The sequence below is a fragment of the Eschrichtius robustus genome, chromosome 12 (genome assembly GCF_028021215.1).
Source record: "Eschrichtius robustus isolate mEscRob2 chromosome 12, mEscRob2.pri, whole genome shotgun sequence".
Taxonomy (NCBI): Eukaryota; Metazoa; Chordata; class Mammalia; order Artiodactyla; family Eschrichtiidae; genus Eschrichtius; species Eschrichtius robustus.
The window spans coordinates 85010057-85032886 of record NC_090835.1 but is presented as its reverse complement, the minus strand read 5'-3'; the positions used below and the strand labels follow the sequence as shown (position 1 = coordinate 85032886).

Genomic DNA, 22830 nt, shown 5'->3' with positions numbered 1-22830 from the left:
AGAGTTTGACACCCAAGGCCTATTTGTGCCTGTGGTCCTTCCTTCATCCTTCTTTCTTGGTTCTATTCACTTCATTCTGGCTTCTGCTCACATTCCTCAAGGAAGTCTCTTCTGGTCAAGGTCACTAAAATAGTACTGTTAATTCTAATGGAGATGTCTATGTCCTCATCTTTCTTTACCTCTCAGCAGCTTTCCCCATACTTGACAACTCTTTTTATTTATTTATTTTGCTCAGTTCTTTTGGATTTACTTCACAAATTTTTTACAAAGTAGTTCTAGTTGGAAGAAAAGAATAGAGAATTATAAGAAAGCTTTATGGAGGCACCATGCAGGTTTGTCGATTTGTAACATTTTAATATCATTTGCTACATGTGGTATACATAGTAAACAGTAGAAACATATGCAGACAGTCTTCATTTTGCATGGTTTTGATATGCATGTGTTTCAGTTAACATTTTCCTGGCCAGGATGGCTTGGTGTGTGTGTGTGTGTGTGTGTGTGTGTGTGTGTGTCTTGAATTTGGTGTATGCTTTTTTTACTAAGGATTTTAAAAATCCTCTTGTTAGGTATGTTTTAAGACTGTATAAATTGTTTCTTGCTAAATGTATCATTCTGTAGCATACTTTTTCATTTAACATTGTACATGAGATGAATCCACGTTTATACAAATAGTTCATTTGTTTTCATTGCTGGATAGTAGCCATGGTACGAATATGCTACAATTTCTCTCTCTTTTTCCTCTTCATTGACTTTTAGTTTGTTTTTATCACAGACATGGCTGCCTGCAGTGAACATTTTTGGGTACCTCTCCTTGGTCCCTTGTGTGTCCCACTAGGATATGTTTGTAAGTGTGGAATTATTGCACTTCTTTACTACGAGATGCCAAATTGTTCTCTGAAGTGATTGTATTAATATATATGTATACTCTGCCCACCCCCCCACGCGCCCTTGTGACATACAGTTCTAGTTTTCTTCTTACCACCCTGGCTGCTCCTTCTCAATCTCCTTTGCCGCCTCCTTTTGCTGTAAATTTGGCATGTTTAAGAGCGTTAACTGGGCTGCTTATTCTGTTCTTACTGCTTTCCTAATCGCTCTAGTTTCACCCAGTCACAGGATTTTAAATATCATCTATACACAGATGGTTCCCAAATATGTATCTCTACATATTTTCATAGTGTAAAAAATAATCGTGTCAAAATTGGTACTCAAATATATTGCAGATCGGATTGTAAATTGGTAATGTTTTTATGAAGGACAATATGGCAATCTCTGTGCAAATTTTTATTTTTTTAATTAATTATTTTTTGATAAGTTATTTGGCTGCGTTGGGTCTTCGATGCTGCGCGGGGGACATATATACACTATTATGTATAAAATAGATAACTAATAAGAACATGCTGTATAAAAAACTAAACAGGGGCTTCCCTGGTGGCGCAGTGGTTGAGAGTCTGCCTGCCAATTCAGGGGACACGGGTTCGGGCCCTGGTCTGGGAGGATCCCGCATGCCTCGGAGCGACTGGGCCCGTGGGCCACAGTTGCTGAGCCTGCGTGTCTGGAGCCTGTGCTCCGCAACGGGAGGGGCCGCGACGGTGAGAGGCCCGCGCACCGCGATGAAGAGTGGCCCCCGCTCGCCACAACTAGAGAAAGCCCTCGCACAGAAACGAGGACTCAACACAGCCATAAATAAATAAATAAATAAACTACATTCCTTTAAAAAAAAAAAAAACTAAATAAAATAAAATTCAAATATTCAAAAAAAAAGCATTGTATATCTATACAATAAAGTACCATAAGAATTTTTTTTAAAAAAAGGGACTTCCCTGGGGGTCCAGTGGTTAAGACTCTGAGCTCCCACTGTAGGGGGCAGGAATTTGATCCCTGGTCAGGGAACTAAGATCCCACATCCTCATGGTGAGGTTAAAAAAAAAAAAAAAAAAGGACATAGGAAGATTTTTTTTTTTTAATGAATTAATACTTGGCTGCAGTGGCTTCTCTTGTTGCAGAGCACGGGCTCTAGGCACGCGGGCTTCAGTAGTTGTGGCGTGAGGGCTCAGTAGTTGTGGCTCGCGGCCTCTAGAGCGCAAGCTCAGTAGTTGTGGCCCACGGCCTTAGTTGCTCCGGGGCATGTGGGGTCTTCCCGGGCCAGGGATCGAACTCATCTCCCCTGCAGTTGCAGGCAGATTTGTAACCACTGCACCACCAGGGAAGTCCCTGCATTTACTTTCTTTACATATCTTTCAATCATTAAAAGGTAAAATAAGGGCATGATTAGTTAACAAATGCAAGTTGTTTGGTCAAGAAACCGACTGTTTTATTTTATTATTGTTTTTTTGGCCGTGTCGCGTGGCTTGCGGGATCTTAGTTGCCTGACCAGGGATCGAAACTGGGCCCACAGCTGTGAAAGCGCCAAGTCTTAACCACTGGACTGCCAGGGAATTCCCATTTTAAAATTTTATTTTATTATCTTTATTATTATTATTACTGACCAAATCTTGATTTAAGCAGGAAAGCCCAACGTACAGGGCATTTTTTTGGTGGTTGGACACAACACTTGTAGCTTCAGCAATCTCAGGACGCCCTCTAGTGTCCATGTGGGCTCAAGGTCTCAATAATTAGAAGATCAATCACTTGGGAGTTTCACCTAGGACACCTGATTGAAGCCATTTGCCAACACTTCAGGGCTCTCATTATTGGCCCATTCTGTTATCCTTCAAGTTTGCCCATGCCTATCAGACTATGTCACCCTATATTTGGATCAGAAAGTGTGATCAGAGCCCCTCTGTCACATCATAGCCCCAAACAGCTGAGGTATGGTGGAGGAAGGCCTGGAGGTCAACGTGCTGAGGGGTGAGGAGGGGCCTGAGGGTGTAGGAGCCAGTCTGGGGAGCTGCAGCAGCCCCAGGTGCTGAGCATAGAGCACTGCCTCTGGATCACCCTCTCTGACCTCCACGTCTGGTCCCTACCTGTCTGTCTGCCATTCCTGTGATCCCAAGGCAATCAAACACTGATCACTGCGGTGGGAGTGGGGTTCCAGGGTCGGTCAGGTGTGGTCTGGTTTGTCTGATACCGCTGTCTCAAAGCTCCATTCCGATATTAGAAACCAAAGCAGACTCATAAATCCTTGCTCTTCCTCCATGAAAGTGGTTCTAGTGTGGTTCTCAAAGTGTGGACCCAGGACAGGCTGCACTGGCATCACCTGGGATGCAATTTTCAGGACCTACCCCAAACCTACTGAATGAGAAACTCCAGGGGTGGGGGCCCAGCACTCTTCATTTGAACAAGCCTTCCAGCAGAATTTTGCTGTTCAAATCAGGCTTCTCTCTCTCTCAAGTCTCAATATTTAGTAGCTGTGATTCCTGAATAGTCAGACGTTGGGACATACTTTCTAGCCAGGAAGCACCTGGTTCCCCAGTCAGCTTAGACTGAGTCCTGGCCTGGCCCAGGCAAAGAAATGAATGTCCTGGATTCTGAGTCATGTTCATTTGTCCTGGGTGTCCACTGGGATCCTACTTACACCTCAAATTGCAGCTCATATGTTGTCTCTTTTTAAAGGCTTCTGTGACTCCTTGATCAGACCTGACAGACTACATATATGTCCACAAAGCACGTGTGCAGGTTGCACTTACCATTTGCGTTAAAATTTCCTTACCAATCTGCGCCTGAGCAAGACTGCGCCAACCTTGAGTGTAAGGAGAGTGTGGTTCCACCAGCCCCAGCTCCTCCTAAAGGCAGCGCCCAGCACAGAGCAGATATTTAATACACGTTTGACATATGAATGAATGGTCTCTCATAGAGATAGGGAATTGAAACAGGAAACTACAAGCCAAGAATGACTGGGAGGTCAGCCATCTTCCAGATCAGCCAAGCCCAAATCTCCAGATAACTTGTGTCTTGGATCCACATGCTCATCTGCAACCCTGAGGGTAAGTTCAGTGAAATTTAGATTATCCAGTTGGGATGAGTCATTTGGGGGGTGTGGGGGGGAGCACTTGTTGGCCTTAACATTAGGGAAGTTATCTTTGCATTTGTAAAGAGAAGCCTGTTTGATGTGGGAAGAGGGGAGGGAAAATATCGTTTTAGTATGTGTAGGAGTCTTCAGGAGAAAAACTACAGACAGCTCCAGAAATGCTAGGACCCACACTCAGTGACAGAGTGACCCACTCATCTGTCACCCAGGTGGTGCCCAGGTGGACTTCCCAGGAGGTCCAGTGTCATTTAAGTTTCAAGGTCAACATTTTTTGGAGAATCCAGGCCACACATTCAGTATCTCAGGGACTTAGATTCTCAAGCTGTGAAAACGAAAGACTCCGTGCTACTTTCTCAGGTGTGGTGAGATTAAAATTACGTAACAATCAGTAATCTATAATTGATGGTATTCTTAGTGTTGCCTTTATTGTTCAGCCAACTACCAAACCCAAGAATGGATCAAGGATTGTGGAGGAAGAGTTCATTTCTTCCCTCTGGAGGACCATCAGTAGGGATTTCTGCCCTGTGGAGTCCCAAGGAGAGATGTTGCTTCAAGCTGAGTTGGGAAAGGAGACTTGGACTTTTTCATTAATATTTCATTTTGCATGTTTTAATACTTCATAATAAGTACTTTATCCTATTAAAAAAGTAAAGCTTGCTCAGTCACAGACAACATATAAAAATGTATAGACACAGAAAGATGGGAAACCATCTGGTGTCTCCACTGGGAGGATCATGGTGAGCCCTTTGGCCCTTAGTTCCCACCAGCTGCTTCCCCTGTATTCGTGTGTCTATACATGACTGCATAGCTGTAGTTAGCTGTAGTCATACATTATGAATTATTTTGAATCTTGTTTTTGAAAACATTATTATTATCAATAAGCGACTTTATGTGATATTACAAACTCTCCTTAAACACTGCTTTTACCAGCTGTATACTATTTCCAAAGAAAAAAGGATATACCTGCTCTTCTGTATCACTTTTTACCATTACAACTAAAATCTGATTAATATTCTTTTTATTTTATTTTATTTTTGGCCACGCTGTGAGGCTTGTAAGGTCTTAGTTCCCTGACCAGGGATCGAACTCAGCCCACAGCAGTGAAAGTATCTAGTCTTTTTATTTATTTATTTATTTATGGCTATGTTGGGTCTTTGTTGCTGAGAGCGGGCTTTCTCTAGTTGCGGCGAGCAGGGGCTACTCTTTGTTGCAGTGCACAGGCTTCTCACTGTGGTGACTTCTCTTGTTGCAGAGCACGGGCTCTGGCGCGAGGGCTTCAGTAGTTGTGGCTCGTGGGCTCTAGAGCTCAGGCTCAGTAGTTGTGGCGCACAGGCTTAGTTGCTCCGTGGCATGCGGGATCTTCCCGGACCAGGGATAGAACCCATGTCCCCTGCATTGGCAGGCAGATTCTTAACCACTGCGCCACCACAGAAGTCCCTGATTCATATTCTTATGCCTAGGGAGTTCCCTAGTGGTCTGGTGGTTAGGATTTGGAGCTTTCACTGCAGAGGCCCAGGTTCAATCCCTGGTCAGGGAACCGTGATCCTGCAAGCCACCTGGCATGGCCAAAAATTTAAAAAAATAAAATTCTTACATCTAAATATCCTTCTATATTTTATTTTAAAATCATAGATTTGTTGAATAAAAATTACTGGGTCAAACGGCATGAACATTTTTAAGGCTTGTCATACATGTTTTCAAATTGCTTTTCAAAAGCACTATGCCAGCTTATATTCAACCCATGTTTACTGAGCCCCTACTATGTACTGGGACTGTTCTACATGCTAGGGATACAAGTGGTGACAAGTAGACAAGGTTCCTGTTTTAAAGAACATATATTTCAATGATACAGATGACAAAAGCAATTATTCTGCTATCAGTGATAATTGCTCTGGAGAAAAATATGGCTGGGCTAGAAGATTGGTGGTGGCAATGGCAGGGCAAATATCTCAGAGAGTTTGTTGGACACGATGTTTCTGAGGACTTGACCTTGGGACACTGGACCTGAATGGAGGGGGGGATCACCCATGTGAGTCTCTGGGGAGGAGGTGCACTTGGGGAGTCACAGCAAGGACAGGCGCCCTGGGACAGGACTGGGCAGTGTCAGAGGCCCATGTGAGTAGATGAGTGAGCCGGGCTGCCAGTGGTGGGCTGAGGCCAGGGTGGCCAGAGGGGCCCTGTCATGAGGGGCTTGTAGGCAGTGGTGAGGGACTGGGATTTCATTCTGCCTAAGAAAGGAAGACACTGCAGTGTTCCGTGGGATGTGGTGGTGAGGCTGTGCTCTAACTCACAGTTTAAAACTTCATGTCATCTGTTACGTGGGTAAAGGACAGCAGTGCATGAGAGCCAGCAGGGAGCCCACCTGGAAGGCTAGCCTGTTTACTATTGTGGGGAGGATGGTTCTAGGATGGAAGCAGTAGAGCTGTGAGAAGTGACTGGATTTAATGTTGATACATTTTAAAGATGGCGTGAGCAGTAAGTCAATGAAGAACCACACATTTATTTACTTATCTTAATTCCACACTTGATTCCAGGTGGCTTACTGCAACAAACTCAGTGTAATATACATGAATTATTTAAAAATCAATACAAAAATATAAATTTTAAATTTTGAGACTGGGGTTCAAGTTAGAACATTACTAGGCAAGCTGGAATATCTGAAACATTTGTTGAAATGGAGAGTTTACTGTTTACCTAGCCATGGATTTCATTGGCTCAAAATCTCTTATGATTATTGCCTAAAAGAGCCATGGGTGGGACCATAGCTCAGGGTCAGTCCCTTGTTTCCTGCTTCCGGTTCTATACTTAGAGTAAAGCAAATTAATTCCAAGATGTTCAAAGATTAAATCAGCATCTACAAAGTCATTGAGTAAATGTAAAAACCTCAGGAATTCAAGGAGATTATACAGTTTTTCCCAGAAATGACCTCACTGTGTGCTGCTGAAGAGATAGTGTTCTTTCTGGGGGCCCCAAGATGTAGGGGCTATTGAGCTATAGCCCTAAATAGAGTTGTTCTTTCTACCTAACAGGTCCCACAAAGCCTTACAGCCAACCTCAGTGATGTCATCTGAACTAGGATTTTGGTTTTCTGATGTTGGTTCTATTTGAGCATTTGTGTGGGCTTAAAAGTGTGACAAAGGTTTCCTTGCAATGATATTTCTTTGAGGGAATTTGACATCCACCCTTGGTGGCTCTGACTTCCCTGACCAGTCCCTGGAGGGAATGGACTGTCCTGTACCACTTTTCAGTATCCCTTTGTGTAGGAGTGATCCGTAGACTTGGAGTCACAGGGTCCCTCCATCTCACCCTCCTCCCGAATGCAGAGTCCTTTAAGCCTTTTGGTTGTGGGGGGGGGGGGTGTTTGCAGTCTGCTGATCTGATGAGTGTCATTGTCCCATATCCAGAAATAAAGGCACATGTGACCATAACACCAAAGTCTTGAATGTAGTGCCAAGGTGGGAAGGTTTCCTAAATTTTGACTCTCCATTTACACCAGTGGTTCCCAACTTGGGTATCCCAGATTTACAAAGAGAGAGAGCTGGAGGGGGTGGGGTGGGATGTCTAGAGGCGGAGCTACAGGTGTCCTTCAGGGTTTCTCTCAGTGGTCTTTGCCTCTCTTTTTTCCTGTGGTTCAGAGGAGTTTGTACTCCAGGAGAAGAAGTCTTTTGAAAAGGGTGAGAGATATTCAGAGATGGCTCTGGGGAGGGAAAAGGATGAGGAGTAGAGACAAAGCAGAGTGGAGCTGGGCAAGAGGTGGAATCTGGCAGGAGAGGGGCCTGGCCTGAGGGCAGCAGGTCTGGAGCCCAGCAGGTCACTGTGTGGAGTCCTAAAGCAAGTGAGGAATGGGGAGAGTGCAGACCTTCTATTGGCCAGAAAAATCAGAATTTGACTTTGTTTTGTTTTTGTGTTTTATCAGGATGAATTGGTAAACCAGTCAGAGTGGCAGATTAGGAGCCTACTTTTTTTTTTGAATTAAAAATTTTTTTTTCATTTATTTTTTATACAGCAGGTTCTTATTAGTTATCTATTTTATACATATTAGTGTATATATGTCAATCCCAATCTCCCAATTCATCCCACCACCATCCCCACGCCCCCCCGCCACTTTCCCCCCTTGGCGTCTGTTTGTTCTCTACATCTGTGTCTCTATTTCTGCCCTGCAAACCGCTTTGTCAGTACCATTTTAGGAGCCTGCTTTTCAAAGGAAAAAAGTTACAGTCTCCTCCCAGTTTAAGCTCATCAGAAATCTCCAGGAGAGACCCAGGTCTGCACCAGCCGTGCCTCCCAGGACCGTGTTTTCCCCTCCAACACCTACAGGAAGGGGAGCGGGGATGGGTGTGGAGGTTTTGGGTCCTCCCTACCATGCTTACTTCCTCTCCAGTTATTGTCTGAGTTTTCTTGCCTCCCCGCCACCATCCCAACCCTTCCTTCCTTCCTTCCTTCCTTCTTTTATTTGGCCGCACCGCGCTTCTTGCAGGATCTTAGTTCCCCCACCGGGATTGAACCCGGGCCCTCGGCAGTGAGAGCTCGGAGTCCTAACCACTGGACCGCCAGGGAATTCTCAGTTTCTCTGCGTCCTCTCCTTGAGCCACTGCCAACCCGCGAGCCAGAGCGAGCATCGCCCACATGGGCTGGATGCTCTGACTGAGACACTGCCATTGCCCAGCATTCTTGAAACTTTACATCAGAAAGTCAGTGTCTTGTTCCTCAGACTCGCTCTGAAAGCCTTTATCTTTTCTCAAGGACAAATCGAGGCTCAAGGATAAGGTTTGCCCTGACCTCTTCTCGGCTGGAGGACGCTATGGCAACACGGGTTTGGAACGTGGGTTGAGTATAAATGTGACGGGATCCCTTGTGTCCCCACTGATTTGCGCTTCTTTTTATTAGAGTCCGAGCCTCTTATAAATGTTTGTTTATATTCCGTCTACTCCACTAAAAACACCCCTTTGCAAAGCACTTTGAAAGATTCAGGGCTGTGAAAATGGGAAGGATTATCTCAAAATACAGTTTCTGGTGTTGGATTTTAGTTAACATTTTGGTGTTTAAAAATCTGTAACTTATTGACTTTGGGGCTTAGTGTCATGATATTTTTAAGTGGAAATATTCACTCCCTGACCCCCTACACAATACAAATCCAAATTTACACTAAAAGAAGATTCCAACATTTCAGATAAATTTTAAGCCACGAATTATCTTACTCCCTGGAGATACCACTGTCAGAACTTTGGTGAGCAATCTTCCAGGTTTTCATCTATTTAAAATATATATTTTGGGGACTTCCCTGGTGGTCCAGTGGGTAAGACTCCAAACTCCCAATGCAGGACGCCCGGGTTCCATCCCTGGTCAGGGAACCAGATTCCACATGCCACAACTAAGAGTTCGCATGCTGCAACTAAGACCTGGTGCAACCAAATAAATAAAAATAAATTTTAAAATAAATAAAATATATATTTTGTAAGTGGTGTTAGTGGCATTATAATTCAGTATGTTCTCTAGCTTTTACAGAAGCTTACAAGTGCGTTGGGCACATCTTTTCATAACAATACATTAAAATCTATCTTACTCCTTATATTGGCTGCATGGAATTACGTCACAAGGCTTTTCTTTGGGGACAGTGGAAATGTTCCACATCTTCACAGTGGTAATGGTGACATGGGCGTGTAAATTGCCAAAACTCAAACCAGCTGTGCATTTCAAATAGATGCATTATATTGTATGTAAAGTATGTCCCTTCAAAGTTGATTTTTAAAATATTATCCTCTTTGGAATTTGTACTTTGGTTAGGTAAGCAAAACAAACAAAACACCTTGTTCTTGTTGCTAAGAGCTACACCCTGCACATCTGGAGGTGAAGAGTCCTGCTGTGTGCAACTTACTCTCCAGCAGTCCGGCAATAACAGTAATAGCCGTCTATTTATGCATTCAGAGAGAGACCAAACAGCTATGGCAAACGTTGAATAAATGACAGAACTAGATAAAGAATAAAAATAAACGTTAGAAATCATAAAATTACATCGTTAAAAATTTATTTCCCCGTAGGTTTTTCCTCCCTTTTTCTTCTCTTTTCCTTTTTTCAACCCTTTCCCCCTTCCCTTCCTCCCTGCTTATTCCACTCTCTCCTTTAGGGCTTATCCCCTGCATATTCAAACACACGAACACACGTGACTCACCTCGGACCCGTCTGGTACCGACGCCCAAGTCGACTCTCACCGAGGCGTTTTGTAAACGATGAAGCGTTGCCCGGCTCCGCTGTTATCGTATCATTTCGGGCAGTGACCCCAGTCTTTGAAGGAAGTCACACTGGGTCTAAAGTAGTTTCCTCCCTGAACGTGGCAGAACCTTGGTGGTTTTTTTGTTTTTATTTTTGTTTTCTGGACCTCTGCTTTTCATTCGGGCAGGCAGGACCGGATTCAAAGGCCAGTTCCGCGGCGGGCGCTTTCCTTCCTGAGGGGGACGCGAGGCTGTAGGAAGTGTACTTAGATCCTAGAATCTAAGGGTGGGCCCCGCGGCGGAGGGGGCTGGAAGAAGCAGCTCCGAACTCAGAATCAATCCAGAGGCGGTTTAAAATAAGTCGGATTCCAGATCTCTCGTCAGACCTACCGACTCGGAATTTCCGCGGACCCGGGCAGGTCTGCATTTTCGCAGCCTGCAGCTGTAATTGCCGAGTAGTGTGAGGACCAGAAGCCTGAATGCAGCTCACTCCTCTCCCAACCTGCCCGTAAGAGCCTTTATTCTGCTTTTATATCCACGAACAACTTTTATTTCCTTTAAACCAGAGTTAGGGGTTGGGTGATCTTCTGAGGGTGCAGCGGGGCCGCGCCTTGGGTTATGCAAGCATGCGCGCTGGCTGTTTTCAGTTTCCTTTCGGGACCCGGCGGCAGTGCGAGACGTCTGCGCAGAGAAAGACGCCAGTGTGCCGGTGAGTCCAGGGGTATAAAAGGGAGAGTGGAGGGAGAAAAAGTAGTTTATAGGGCAGAGCAGGGGAGGCTGGAGGCAGGGTGGGGTGGAGGGAAAACACTTTGTACAGAAGACTAGCTGCGACGCTTGATGGGGGAGGGGCAGCCACGCCTAAATCCGGGAGAGCAACCCAAATCTGGAGTCGTACCTCCCACGAAGAGTAGATGGCTTTATCTCTCATTGCAGTCATCTCTAAATGCTGTGAGACAAACCTAACATATTAGTATTAGTATTAAAAGTCTTTTTTGGGGGAGAGGGGGTGTGACTCGAATGAGACAGTTTGCTGGAGCTGCCACACCTAGCAAGTCTTTGAAGGAGGATGGTCATGGAGGAAAGGGCTTGTCAGGAGAGCTGGGTTCCATCTGCCTCTCTATACTTTCACTACCCTTGTGACCTTTCGCAATGAAAAGAAGCTCTCCGAGATGGGACAGGACCCAATCCCTGACCTGCTAAATAAATTGATGGTCAAAGTAATTAATTAATAAAAGTTTGAAATCTGAGAAATTGTTAAAACGTTCTGAGGCACGACATTTCCATCCACAGCAAAAGTATTGGATAAGGGTCTTAGTGGAATGGTTACTAATGAGAGGCAGAGTACAACTTTAAAAAAAGCATTTGCAGGGAGACAAAGATGAAATGAACACAGTTCCTGATCCTAAAGTGGCCCATTGTCTAACGTGGGGAGTATAAAATGGTCAGATGGGGTTCAAGGCAGGGCACACTTGGTTCCATCAGGGAAGTTTCAACCAGGGCTAGACCAGTGATTCTAAAACTTGCCTACACATTTGGAATCGCTGAGGGGGCTTTAAAAGATACGAAGGCCTAGGTTCAACCCAAGGGATACTGATTCCGTTGGTTTTGGCCATGGCCTAGACATATGGATAGTAAAAACTCCCCAGGTGGTTCCATAAGCAATCAGGTTTGAGGACCATGGCGTAGGAATGCCAAAGACCAAGAGATGTGTGTTGGGGATAAGGCACAGCTTTCAGTAGAAGGAGGCTTTTTCCAGGATGGCATTATTATTATCATAGTATTATTGAAATATAGTTCATGCATGACATAATTCACCCTTTTAAAGCATACAGTTAGATAGTTTTTAGTATAATCCCAAGGTTGTACCACCCTTACCACCAGCTAATTGGGATGATCTTTTAGGATGTGCAGTTCTGATGGGCTGGAAGGCAGAGGAGAGTAATCCACAGGAGGGCAATGTGTAAGCAGTGGCATCCTGATGGGACAGGGCAAGGAAATGGGGGGAGCCCACTTTTACTGCAACCCAGGGGAGATGTCACCAGAGAAGTGGAAGATGATGCCAGACAGCTGGTTGTGGCAGCTGCAGGCTTTGATGCTGGAGTAGAGACCTTATGTGTTAATTCTGCAGATGGGGCAGCTGTGGATGGCTGGGGCCTTATGGTTATAACTGGCGACAGGCAGGAGTTTAGGAAGCCTTTCCAGTTCTCTAGGCTGAGGTAGATGAAAGCCTGGACTAAGATAGTTGCAGTGGGACTGAAAAGGGGTTGGAGGAGCTGACTGTGAGCCCATGAGAGGCAGGGGAAAGGGGATCAGAAGGGACGAAGCTGGTCGTGATGCTTAAAGAGAACTTGGGGAGGGAGAGAGGTTGGTGTGTGGGGAGAGGGGTAGAGTTTGCCTGTACATCTGTTGGGTTTGAGGGGCAGATGGGCCCAGAGGCGCAGATGTCCTGAGGCAGGTTGGAAAGGGAGTCTGGAGAGGTTGGTGTTGGGGTAGATCACGGGGAACCACCTCATTGGGCCTGAATCAAGAGGCTGCCTTGGGAGAGTGTGGATACCTATAGGCTGAGGCCACAGGAAAAGAGACGTGGCTCGGTCTTGGAGTCAGTGGGAGGAGAAGGAGATTATAATGGTGGAAACATCTAGAAGAGTTTGAACTCTGAGTCCTTCAGCTGGGGAAGTGGTTTCTGAGAGGCAGAGCTGCTGAAATCTGCAAATCTGGTCTCAGCGTACTGTTGCCAGTACCTCTGCTGTGCAAGGTGGAGGGAGGGGTTATGGGAGAGAAGTTGTGCCTGAAGGAAGAAGGCCCGAAAGGCCGGAAACGTGGGGTGTCTCTGAAGCAGCCTTGTGAGACCTTCCCTGCCGTGGGCGGGGAGTCTTCTTTGCAGGGGAGGGAGGCGGTGATCTGGGCGCTTCTGGCGGGGGGGCGCCCTAACTCTCTGCTGCTCAGAGCCTGTCCCTTCAGCATTTGTCTGCACTCACCCTCCGTCTCACCTTCCTGGGGATCCTAAGGCTTTTCTAGCCTCCCGGCTTTTCTAGGCAGCGGAGGCGGCCGGATGGCGGTCCCCGCTCGGCGGAGGGAGGACAGGGACCGGGACGGGGCGGGGGCGGGGCCAAGTTTTTAAACCTCCGTGCGGGCCGTCTCCGCTGCCAGTGCGCCGCCGCCGCCCGGCTCAGCGCCGCCCGCTCGGCTGCTGTCCCGGAGCCTCTGGGAGGTTGACAAGGTCTGGGCCATGGCGCTGTTCCTTGTCCTGCCGTTTCTAGCCGGCGCTGCCCTTTCTGTGCTCCTGGCTACCGCCGCTGGTGAGTGGCGTTCATTGAGGTCCTCAGCCGGGAGCCTGGGGCGGTTTCAGGGTCCGGGTGGGATTCGGTGAGCGTCGCGGGGACCGTCTCACTTGCGGTGCAGCGGGGTGGGGAGTGGGGGGCGGGGTGAGGTCGGGGAGGGGCCGGGAGCTGCTCGGGGCCTCTGGCCACCACGGCACGTTCCCGCTTTTCAGTCTCTTTCCAACTCCCACCCTCTGCTCCCCCTGCTGCACCCGCCCTCCCTGCTTTCCTCTTCCTCACACATCCCCGTCCTCTGAATCCCCTGGCTGGAAAGGCTGCCCCCAAGCCCGGGTTGCTCCCGTCAGAGGCGATCAAGGGCTCTTGGAGGTCCGACGCTCAGGCGGCCACTTCCCACCGGTGTGTGGGGCTCCCTCTTAGGCCCCTGAGCGCTGTCCTCTCCTCTTGTTCTCAGCTCTGCCCTCTTCCCGTTTCTGGCCTCGGGAATCGGGGAGCTTCCAGGCAGGCAGCGCTCAAGGGCCTCAGTCCTTGGAGTTGGGGGTCTCTTTCTAGTGACCAGGAGCTCTAGGAAGGGCCCAAGGGCCCTGAACCACACTTCCTACTGCTGTGGGCACCGTGGCCGATCCTGACTTTCACTGAGAGAATCGACAAAATATGTTTTCACATGTTCAGATACAGGGAAGTCATTCTGGCTTATGCATGAACTAAGCTGAATTTTGCGCTAAGTAAATTGCCTCTTTGTGGCCTGTCAGACATACACTGTACATCTGCTTTAATTATTAAAGGAAAGGGCACATTGACCAGAAGTAAAGAATGTCCATGTTAAAAATAAAGACTAAATGCCCCTCTTCCTGGGACTCCAACGCTGGTTCACCTTTGATGATAAGACTCCCTTCCCAGGTGCCAAGGCCATACTGTATGTGCTGTACGTGTACGTGCTGGTCTGTTTTTGTTTGTTTGTTTTTAAACCTTGGAGAAGTGTAGCCCTACTTGCTTAATGTTCTTTGTTCTGACAAGATATACAACTGCGCTAAAGGGGAATTCCCTGGCGGTCCAGTGGTTAGGACTCAACACTTTCATGGCCTTGGGCCCGGATTCCATCTCTGGTCCCGGAACTAAGATTTTGGCATGGCGAGGCCAAAAAACAAACAAAACAAAAACACAAGGACAACAAAAAAACCCCACAAGTGTGCTGAAAACCCTGCTTCTCCAGAGCAGTTTCTCAGAGTTATCTGGGAAGCTGGCTTCTGGACTAGTCCTTAATTTGGCTCAAATAAAACTCTCTATTCTTATTATAGATTGTTTATTGATTATTTTCACTGACAGAAATTAGAGTGTGACAGCTTTGGAGCCAAGGGATTCTTCCTGTGATTTCTGTGGTCTCCACTCCGCACCTCCCCCCTCCCCTGCCAATGTTTACTCTAATTTTCTGCTGTGCCCGTGTTCCCACCCCTGATTCTCTCCTTGCCTCCTCCCCTGCCGTCACTTGTGCCCCCTCAGGATTTGTCCTCCCCCTCCCTGCTGTCCCCTCCCCTCTGTGGTTCTCTGATCCCTTCCTACGGCATCCTCACCCTCATCCCCTTTCCCACCACCGGGCCCTCTCCTCCTCTCATGGCTTTTTTAAAACATTTATTTTATTTTATTTTTTATTTTGGCCACGCCCCCCCCCCCCCCCCACCGCGGCTTGCAGGATCTTAGTTCCCCGACCATGGATTGAACCTGAGCCTTCACAGTGAAAGCGCCGAATCCTAACCACTGGACCACCAGCAGACTCCCCCCTCATGGGTCTTTACCTGCAAGGATCAGACACCTGCATGGCTCCTACCTCCCCCCAGCTTTCACTAACCTTACATTTCTGTGGATGACTTTTGCCCAGGGGGACTTCCCTCCCTCATCACTACCCTATTTTATCACCAGGGGGAGCTGTGCTGCTAATGATAACTGGGCCTTGAGCACAGTGCACAGCCCCTGTGGGAGGACCTCTCCCCTGGTCTTGGCACCCATCCTCCTAGCTCCGCCCCAGTGCAGGCACCTGCTCTTGGCCCTCGTTCAGTGTGGGCGTTTCACCCAGCACTGCCCCTTCCCCACTCCTGCATCCTAAACCTCACCCTCTTGAGACCTCCACTCTCCAGGCCTCAGCTGCTGGACTCCACTTGCCCTTGTCCCTCTGCACCTACCATCATGGCACCTTGCCCAGCTCCCACTCCTTGCCCGAGTGCCTTGGGGCCTCACCACGTTCTCATCAATCACAAGCTTCCTCCCAGGAATCACCACGCCATCCTCACCCTCCCTCAACCAGAGCCCCCCTCCTCTCCTGTCTTCACCCTAACCCAAGGGCCCCCAGAGTCACCCCTGAGGCATGCTCATCCCCTGCCCCCCAATCCAGGCCCTCACCACTGTCTCCTCTGCAGCCCCTTGCCCTTCCTCCCTCCCCAATAGGAATACTACCCTTGGTCCAACTGCCCACCTCCTTGGCCTTCATCACCCTCTCTTAGGTTCACTGACCCCAGTGGGCTCTCACTACCTCAACCATGTATCCAAAATCCTTGTTGATGCCACTTGGTGAGTTGGCCTTTCCCTACAGGGGGTCTTCCCCCAGCCCCGCCCTCCTGTGCTGGCTGCCTGACCCACACCCTCTGTGGAGGTGTGACCTGCCCCCAACCACTCCCACTGTGCAGGTCCCTCCCAATGTGCACCTTGGCTTTCCAGTTCTATTTTCTCTTGCCACCGCTCCTTCTAATTCTCCATGGCCCTTGGGCACATGGCACTGACTCAGGCCCCCAACACCCACCACTCCCAGGGGACACTGGCAGGTCCAGCCACCTCCCCACCTGGGGCCTCACCATGCCTCTTGCACTCTGGGCCCAGACCCACTGTTTCACCTCCACCAGGGGTACTGGCCCACCTTCCACTCTCTTAGGGCCACAGCCCAGCCCCTCAGGCCCCTCTGCCTCGTGCCTCACCCTCCCTTGAGCCCACCTCGTCCATGATGAACCTGCCCCACGGGCAGCAGCCCTTGCTCTGCATCTCACCTGACCGGCCTCTGACCAGGGATGCCTCTGATCCTGGGCTGACACTGCCCCTCCCTCCCCTCTGACTCCACCTCCCCTCACCCTGGTCTTCCTGCCTCTCCCTTGCCCCCTGCAGGCCAGCCTCTCCCCTTGGCCTCCTGCCTGGACCCTTAGGGAGCTGGTGCCTCCCTGTCCTGGCACTTGTCCTGAATGTTTGCCCATCTCCACCCCTCCCTCCACTCCTCAATTCCCCTCTCCTTCACTCCTCTTTTTCTTTTTTCCCCGGTGTTGGAAAAATTCTCATTGTGGTCCCTTGTACACGTGCATGTTCTGCATCCTCAGTCCTGGAGCAGGTCAGGACAGCAGAACTTGTCTGGTAAACATTTGATGTGCACTTGTTTCTGGAAAGCTGTTTCATCTGCAGTTCCCCCTTCCCCAGGATCACACAGTCTTCATTACAACCTCACGGTGCTGTCCCGGGATGGATCTGTGCAGCCCAGCTTTTTCGCTGGGGGACACTTGGATGGCCAGGCCTTCCTGCACTATGACCGTGAGACAGGCAGGGTAGAGCCCCGGGGACTGTGGGCAGAGGAGCTGGGAGCTGAGACGTGGGACACAGAGTCCAAGGACTTGACAGAGACCTGGAAGGACCTCAGAAAGCTTGTAGCAGAAATCCTGGCCCTGCAGGAGGAGAAAGGAGGTGAGAGTGGGGAGAGGCTGAGAGTGCTATGCGGTGTTTCACTGGATTTGGGGGCAGGGGCCAGAGGACAGGTGTCTGTGAGTTCAGCAGGGGGGTGGCCATGACTCAGCAGCACTGGGAAGACATGGAGGGGAGCAGGGAGGGAGCCCTCTGGCTGGAGTTTCTCACTTGGGTGGGAGGACAGAGGGACACGGGGACTGGAGGAGTCACTGCTGGGGTGGGGTGGGGTGCAGGTGTGAATTCCCTCCAGGAGATCGTGGGCTGTGAAATCCAAGAAGACAACCACACCTGGGGCTTCAGGCTTCTCTACTATGATGGGGAGCTCCTCCTCTCCTTTCACCCAGAGACCAACGGATATACAGTGCCCCAGTCCTTGGCTCGGAACTTGGCCATGGAAATGGAGAGTCCGGGGACACAGATGGCTTTCAAAGCAAGTATTACCGGGCCCACGTGCAGGGAGAGCTTTGTGGAAGACTGCGGGGCTATCTGGAATCCTGGACAGCCTTCAGGGAGAGAACAGGTACTGCTCCTGGACCAGGGCCCTTCCTCTCCCCCAGACCCCTAGAGCCTCCACGCCCTGACTCTGCACACGGAGACCCTCCCTGTCCTCTGGGTGCATATATGCTCTGTTGGCGTGGTGTCCTGCAATTTGCTGTTCTGTTAAATCCACTGTAGACAGATGGGCAGGTGGGGAGGGGAATGAACCGCCCCGGTGACAGTCATCCAGGGGAGCAGTGGGCCTTCTGACAGAAACTGTACCAATGAAGGTGAGTGTCAGTCAGGAGAGGAAGGCCCTAGACTGGAGTGGGCCCCCCTGGCTCCCAGCCTGCCTGTCCCAGAAAGTTCCCTGCTGGTCCCCAGGAGCCCACCCCGCACGGCCCGCTCCTCAGCATCAACACGTGGATCCAAGAGAGTGAGGCCCCGTCACAGCCCCTCCTCCTGCCCGGCTAAAGGAACTGGGCCCCAGGGTGCAGAACAGACTTGGAGCAGGTCTGGGGTGGGCGAGGGCTCAGCCAGAGGTGGAGAGTGGGCAGCAGCAGCTCTGTTCTCTCCGTCTTCCTTAGAGGGAGCAGGGCTTGGCCCCGGGCCTCACTGGCTCTGTGCTTTCTCCCTCAGGGCCCCCAGCCGTGAACGTGACCCGCAGCCAGGACTCGGAGGGCACAGTCAACCTCACATGCTGGGCTTTCAGCTTCTTTCCCTGGAATATCTCAGCGGCCTGGTTTTGGGATGAGGAACCCATGAGGCGGGACGCCCAGCAGTCAAGGGTGTCCTGCCTGATGGGAACGGGACCTACCGGACCTGGGTGACCATAAGGGTTCCCCAAGGAGAGGAACAGCATGTCAAGTGCCACGTGGAACACGGCGGGAATCACAGTGCACACCCTGTGCCCTCTGGTGAGCCTGGGGTGAGCCTGGAGGGGGTTGTGACCCTGGGAGGGTCAGAGGCCAGGATCAGGGAGAGGAGAGCAGACCTGTGGCTCTGGGGTGCCTGGGTTATATGTAATAAGGCCCTTTCTCAGGAGAGACCCTGGTGTATCAGAGTCAGTGGCGGACCATCCTGGGTGTTGCTGACTTTGCTCTTGTTTTTATCATCGGGCTTTGTGTCCTTTGCTGCACGAAGAAGAAGAGGAAGACAGCATCAGCTGTGGGGAGCCCAGGTGAGAAATCTGGGCAGGGGGTGGGGATGGGAGGGGCTCTGCCTGGGATGTAGGGTCCCCCTCGTGTCCCTCTGCACAGATATGAGAGGATGACAAGCCTCTGTTCCAGGAGCTGGACACTGGGGTATTTGTGAAGGGAATGGGAGCCACATCTGTTCTAACCCCTTGGTCCTGCCCAAGGCCAGGGCCAGGCTGGGGCTCTTAGTGTCCAGCAGGGGCCTCTCTTTGCTCTGGGTGAGACTGGGCGCAGTGAGGGTTTCAGCTCTCTGCTCTGTTCTCATCTTTTTCTGTCTACTCTCAGCTGGTCAGGCCTCATCTAGGGGTGATATGTTGGGTCATGTGCTGGTTGGGAGGGTCTAGGTGATCATGGATTGATTCAGAGGGAACCTGCAGTAAAGTGTCTGTGAGCTTGTGGGGAGGGGTTAAAAACTGAGGAGGAATTCAGAGGCCAGGCATGGGCTTATCACTTCCTATCTGCATTTCTCTCCCCAGTTTTTCAGCCATCATTATGAATCCAAGGAGCTACTGTATAGCTCAAGGAATTCTACTTAAGGCTCTGTGGTGACCTAAATGGGATGGAAATCCAAAAAAGGGGGGATATATGTATATGTATAGCTGATTCACTTTGCTGTACAGTAGAAACTAACGCAACATTATAGAGCAGCCATACTCCAGTAAAAGTTTTTAAAAAGAAAAGATAAATATAAAACTTCAGTTTAAATAAATTTAGTTTTATACAGAAAAAAAAAAAAGAATCCAAGTAAGAGAATCATAAGGCTCAAACTAGGGTTCAGTGGATGGTGCCAGAGCCCTGCCTGTGATGCGCCCTTGTGAGGCCCCACTTAGAGATGTTTTGCAACCTCTCCAAGTCCTCCTCCATGAACTGTCTTCTGAGTTTCGTTTCCTCTGGGTCACCCCCAGCCTGCATCCTTCTCAAGGTCCCATCACGTGCCCCCATGCTTGCTGGAATTTCCTTGCCCATAATATAGGGGAGTAGTGAGCAGATACCCCTTGACCATTTGGGGAGAGGAGAACAGCCAATCCTTGGACAACTGGGGTCACTGATTTTATCTCACCTCCAGGTTCTTTCCTGTCCAGCCCCTCGGGACACAGTCCAAGGGCTCTAGAGGAGGGCACTGGGTCTGTGTTCTGTGGCCTCACCCTGCCCTCCCTGAGCCAGTTCCCTTGCTCATGGTGGTCACTGCCCTGTAGATTTGGAGAAGGGGATGGTCACATTGATTTCCCCATAATCAGGTTGCTTGAGGGGAGAGGAAAAGAGCAGCAGAGCTTTGTGTTTGGCAAAGAGCAAAGGCAGAGCGTGGAACAGTGAAAAGGTGGCGTGTGCAGAGACTCAGCTCCTTCTGTTGATGCCACCTCTTTGTGTCACTGGCCTGCTTGGGGACGTGGTTTCTCATCCACAAGTCCAATTCCCTTATCATTTGGCCTTCAGCCTGGGCATACGGGGATGGTTAGTCACCCTGCCCCGCAGCAAGAGGCTCTGTCCATGCAGCACCCAGAGCAGGGGACCAGGCAGCTCTGTAGTTGCTCCTGCTCTCACCTGGGGCACCCCCGACCCCTCCCCACCCACCCCACCCCCAGGGAACATGAGTTCTGGTTCCGTTGAGACAGAAACAGTTGTCTTGTATGTCACTGGGGCATTTGCTGGGAAAACAGTGTGAAGATCATGTGCTAATTTCTCAAAATTACTTTTTAAATTTTTGATGTCCAATACAAATGTTTATGACTTCAGATGGCAAAGCTCAATAGAATTTCCTCCAATACTGACCTTGCGGTGCATATTAAATGAAAGAGGAATTCAAATGGGGCGCTGCCTGTGGGAGGTGGAGGGTGGCAGTGGCAGTCCCAGGGTGCAGAGGGGGCCAGGTACAGCCTCGGGCTGGGGGTGTCCCCCCCATCCACATTGAGCAGCAGATCCCTACAGGAAGGGAGGGCGGCCTGGTTGATCCCTGCCTGGAACAGGGCAGGAGGGACTGTGCAGCCTCAGCCTAGCAGCAGCACTTGGGGTGGAGTTGGGATTCCAGGAGGCAGTGGACCAGGAAGGAGGAGAGAAGACCAAGTGCACCCTGAGAACCTGGGCGGGGAGTGAGGGTCGGGGCAAGGCCAGGCGTCTGCAAGCCAGGGATGTTCCAGGGTCAGGTCAGGGGCAGGGCCTGTGGCAGCCCAGTTTTTCTAGACGGGGCTGCTGTCACCTGGGCTTCCCGATGGGCTTTCCAGTTAGGAGCTGCTGGCTCAGGGCTGGGGGCGGGCAGGAGGTTGCGCTGTAGGTGGAGGTCAGGGCCTGAGGTGGAGCCGGGCAGTGGAACAGGTGCTTGTGCAGGTGAGGAGGCCCGAGAACGGAGGAGAGGAAGGAGTTGTGTGTGTGTCCACTCCCAGGCCTGGAGGAACGCGGAGTCGGGACCCGTCTGTGACAGAGCCTCGCACTGTGTCGGGGATGGGTCCGGGCTTAAGGCGGGAGGGCTTTGGGTTTCCACTCCTGGATCTTGTCCTTTCGTCCTGCCGACCTTTGTCCCTGTCGTGGAGGGTGGTGGAAGCAGGGACAGGTGATGATGTTGGGGAGTCAGGGGAGGAGTCCAGCAAGGGCTGGGCAAAAAGGGGGCAAAATAGGAGGGGTGTTTTCTTCCCTCAGAGAAGGACAGAACCTGACTTTGGAGCAACTGAAGGAGAATATCTGAGGGAATAAAGAGCAATATTCTGCAGCCAATTTGTCATTTATTTATTGGTTTTTCCTTTTCCCCAAAGCCGTTAGCCTACAAGACCTGGATCAATGCCAGATGGAGCCAAGTGACCATAATGGCCTCACACAGCCGGGATTTCAGTCCTTGTTGTCAGACCCTGCGTCCATCAATTCCACTGTGGAAGCTTAGAATCTGCTGCCAGAGGCCTGAATTCAGCTCCCTCTGCTGGTCTTACTAGCACTTTCCCTTTTGTGTGTGTTCTGTTATTTATTTTATTATTTTAAAATTATTTTTATTTTAAAAAATTTATTATTATTATTTTTTGAGGTGGAGTTTATTTACAATATAGCACTTTTCCCTCTTGATGCCTCAGTTTCTTCATCTATGAAATGAGAAAAACAGTGTTTATTTCCAGTTGTGGTGGGGACGATTAAAAGCGTTCATATATGTGAGGTGGGTGCAGCTGCACTACACTAATTACTAACTCTATTTTTATTTTTTTATGTTATAATAGAATACATGGGTAATAATTCAATTATTACGAATAAGCTTTATCAGTAAGTTTCCTCACCGTGGCTTCTCCCAAAATGACTAGTAGCAGCTTTCTGGAAACTTGAGGTTCCCTTCACACCCTGTCACACTTGTATATGCATTACTTCATGTCTGCAATATCTATATAATTTCATATTAAAAGTTTTAATTGCTCTTTAAATGTACACGTCTGGTCTGTTTTATTTCACGTGTCTGGGAAGGGACAGCAAGTAAGATTCTGGGGAGAAGGAGGGGTCTATCTCACTGCCTTGACGCGGCGCTAAAAATTCTCCACCTCTCTCTCCCCTCCAGCTCCCAGTGACTGACAGATTCACAGCAAAGCATAAAGGGCTGGGAGAAAATACACCTGGGGCCAGTGTTCACGGGCTGACGCTGGGCGGGGAATCTCCCCTGAACAGTTGTAACCCTCATGTGATGAAGCAGAGCTGAAGGGTGATATCACGGGAGGGGGACAGGGACAGGGATTTGGGGTTTCCTGATTATGAGGAATGGGGGTCAGTCTACTTCTAGCGTGATGTGACTGCTGGGAACCCTTGGGCTGAGGTGAGAGAGTAAAGGAACCCAGAAGGCAGAGGAATCAATCAAGCATCAGCATCTCCCTCCATCAGTTCAGACTGATTTCTGCAGGGCAGATGGGGAGGTGAGATTTCTCCATCTGATCCTCAGTCCTTCCTGACTTCTGGTCTTGGGGCACACAGGTGAGTGATGCTCTTCTTGGTCAGGACAACCTTAGCCCCACCCGGGTAAAGCACTGCTGGCA

General features: G+C 49.6%; 1 protein-coding gene across 1 annotated transcript; it reads left to right on the top strand.

The window, feature by feature from the left end:
* Positions 1-10169: 10169 nt before the first annotated feature.
* On the top strand, positions 10170-22211 carry LOC137773431 (MHC class I polypeptide-related sequence B-like). The gene is given in 9 exon segments (XM_068558098.1): positions 10170-10684; positions 10824-10885; positions 16905-17165; positions 17399-17596; positions 17599-17685; positions 18282-18422; positions 18425-18559; positions 18685-18822; positions 21583-22211. Coding segments are annotated over 9 exon segments (1176 nt in total). The 5' UTR covers positions 10170-10655; the 3' UTR covers positions 21708-22211.
* Positions 22212-22830: the final 619 nt, after the last annotated feature.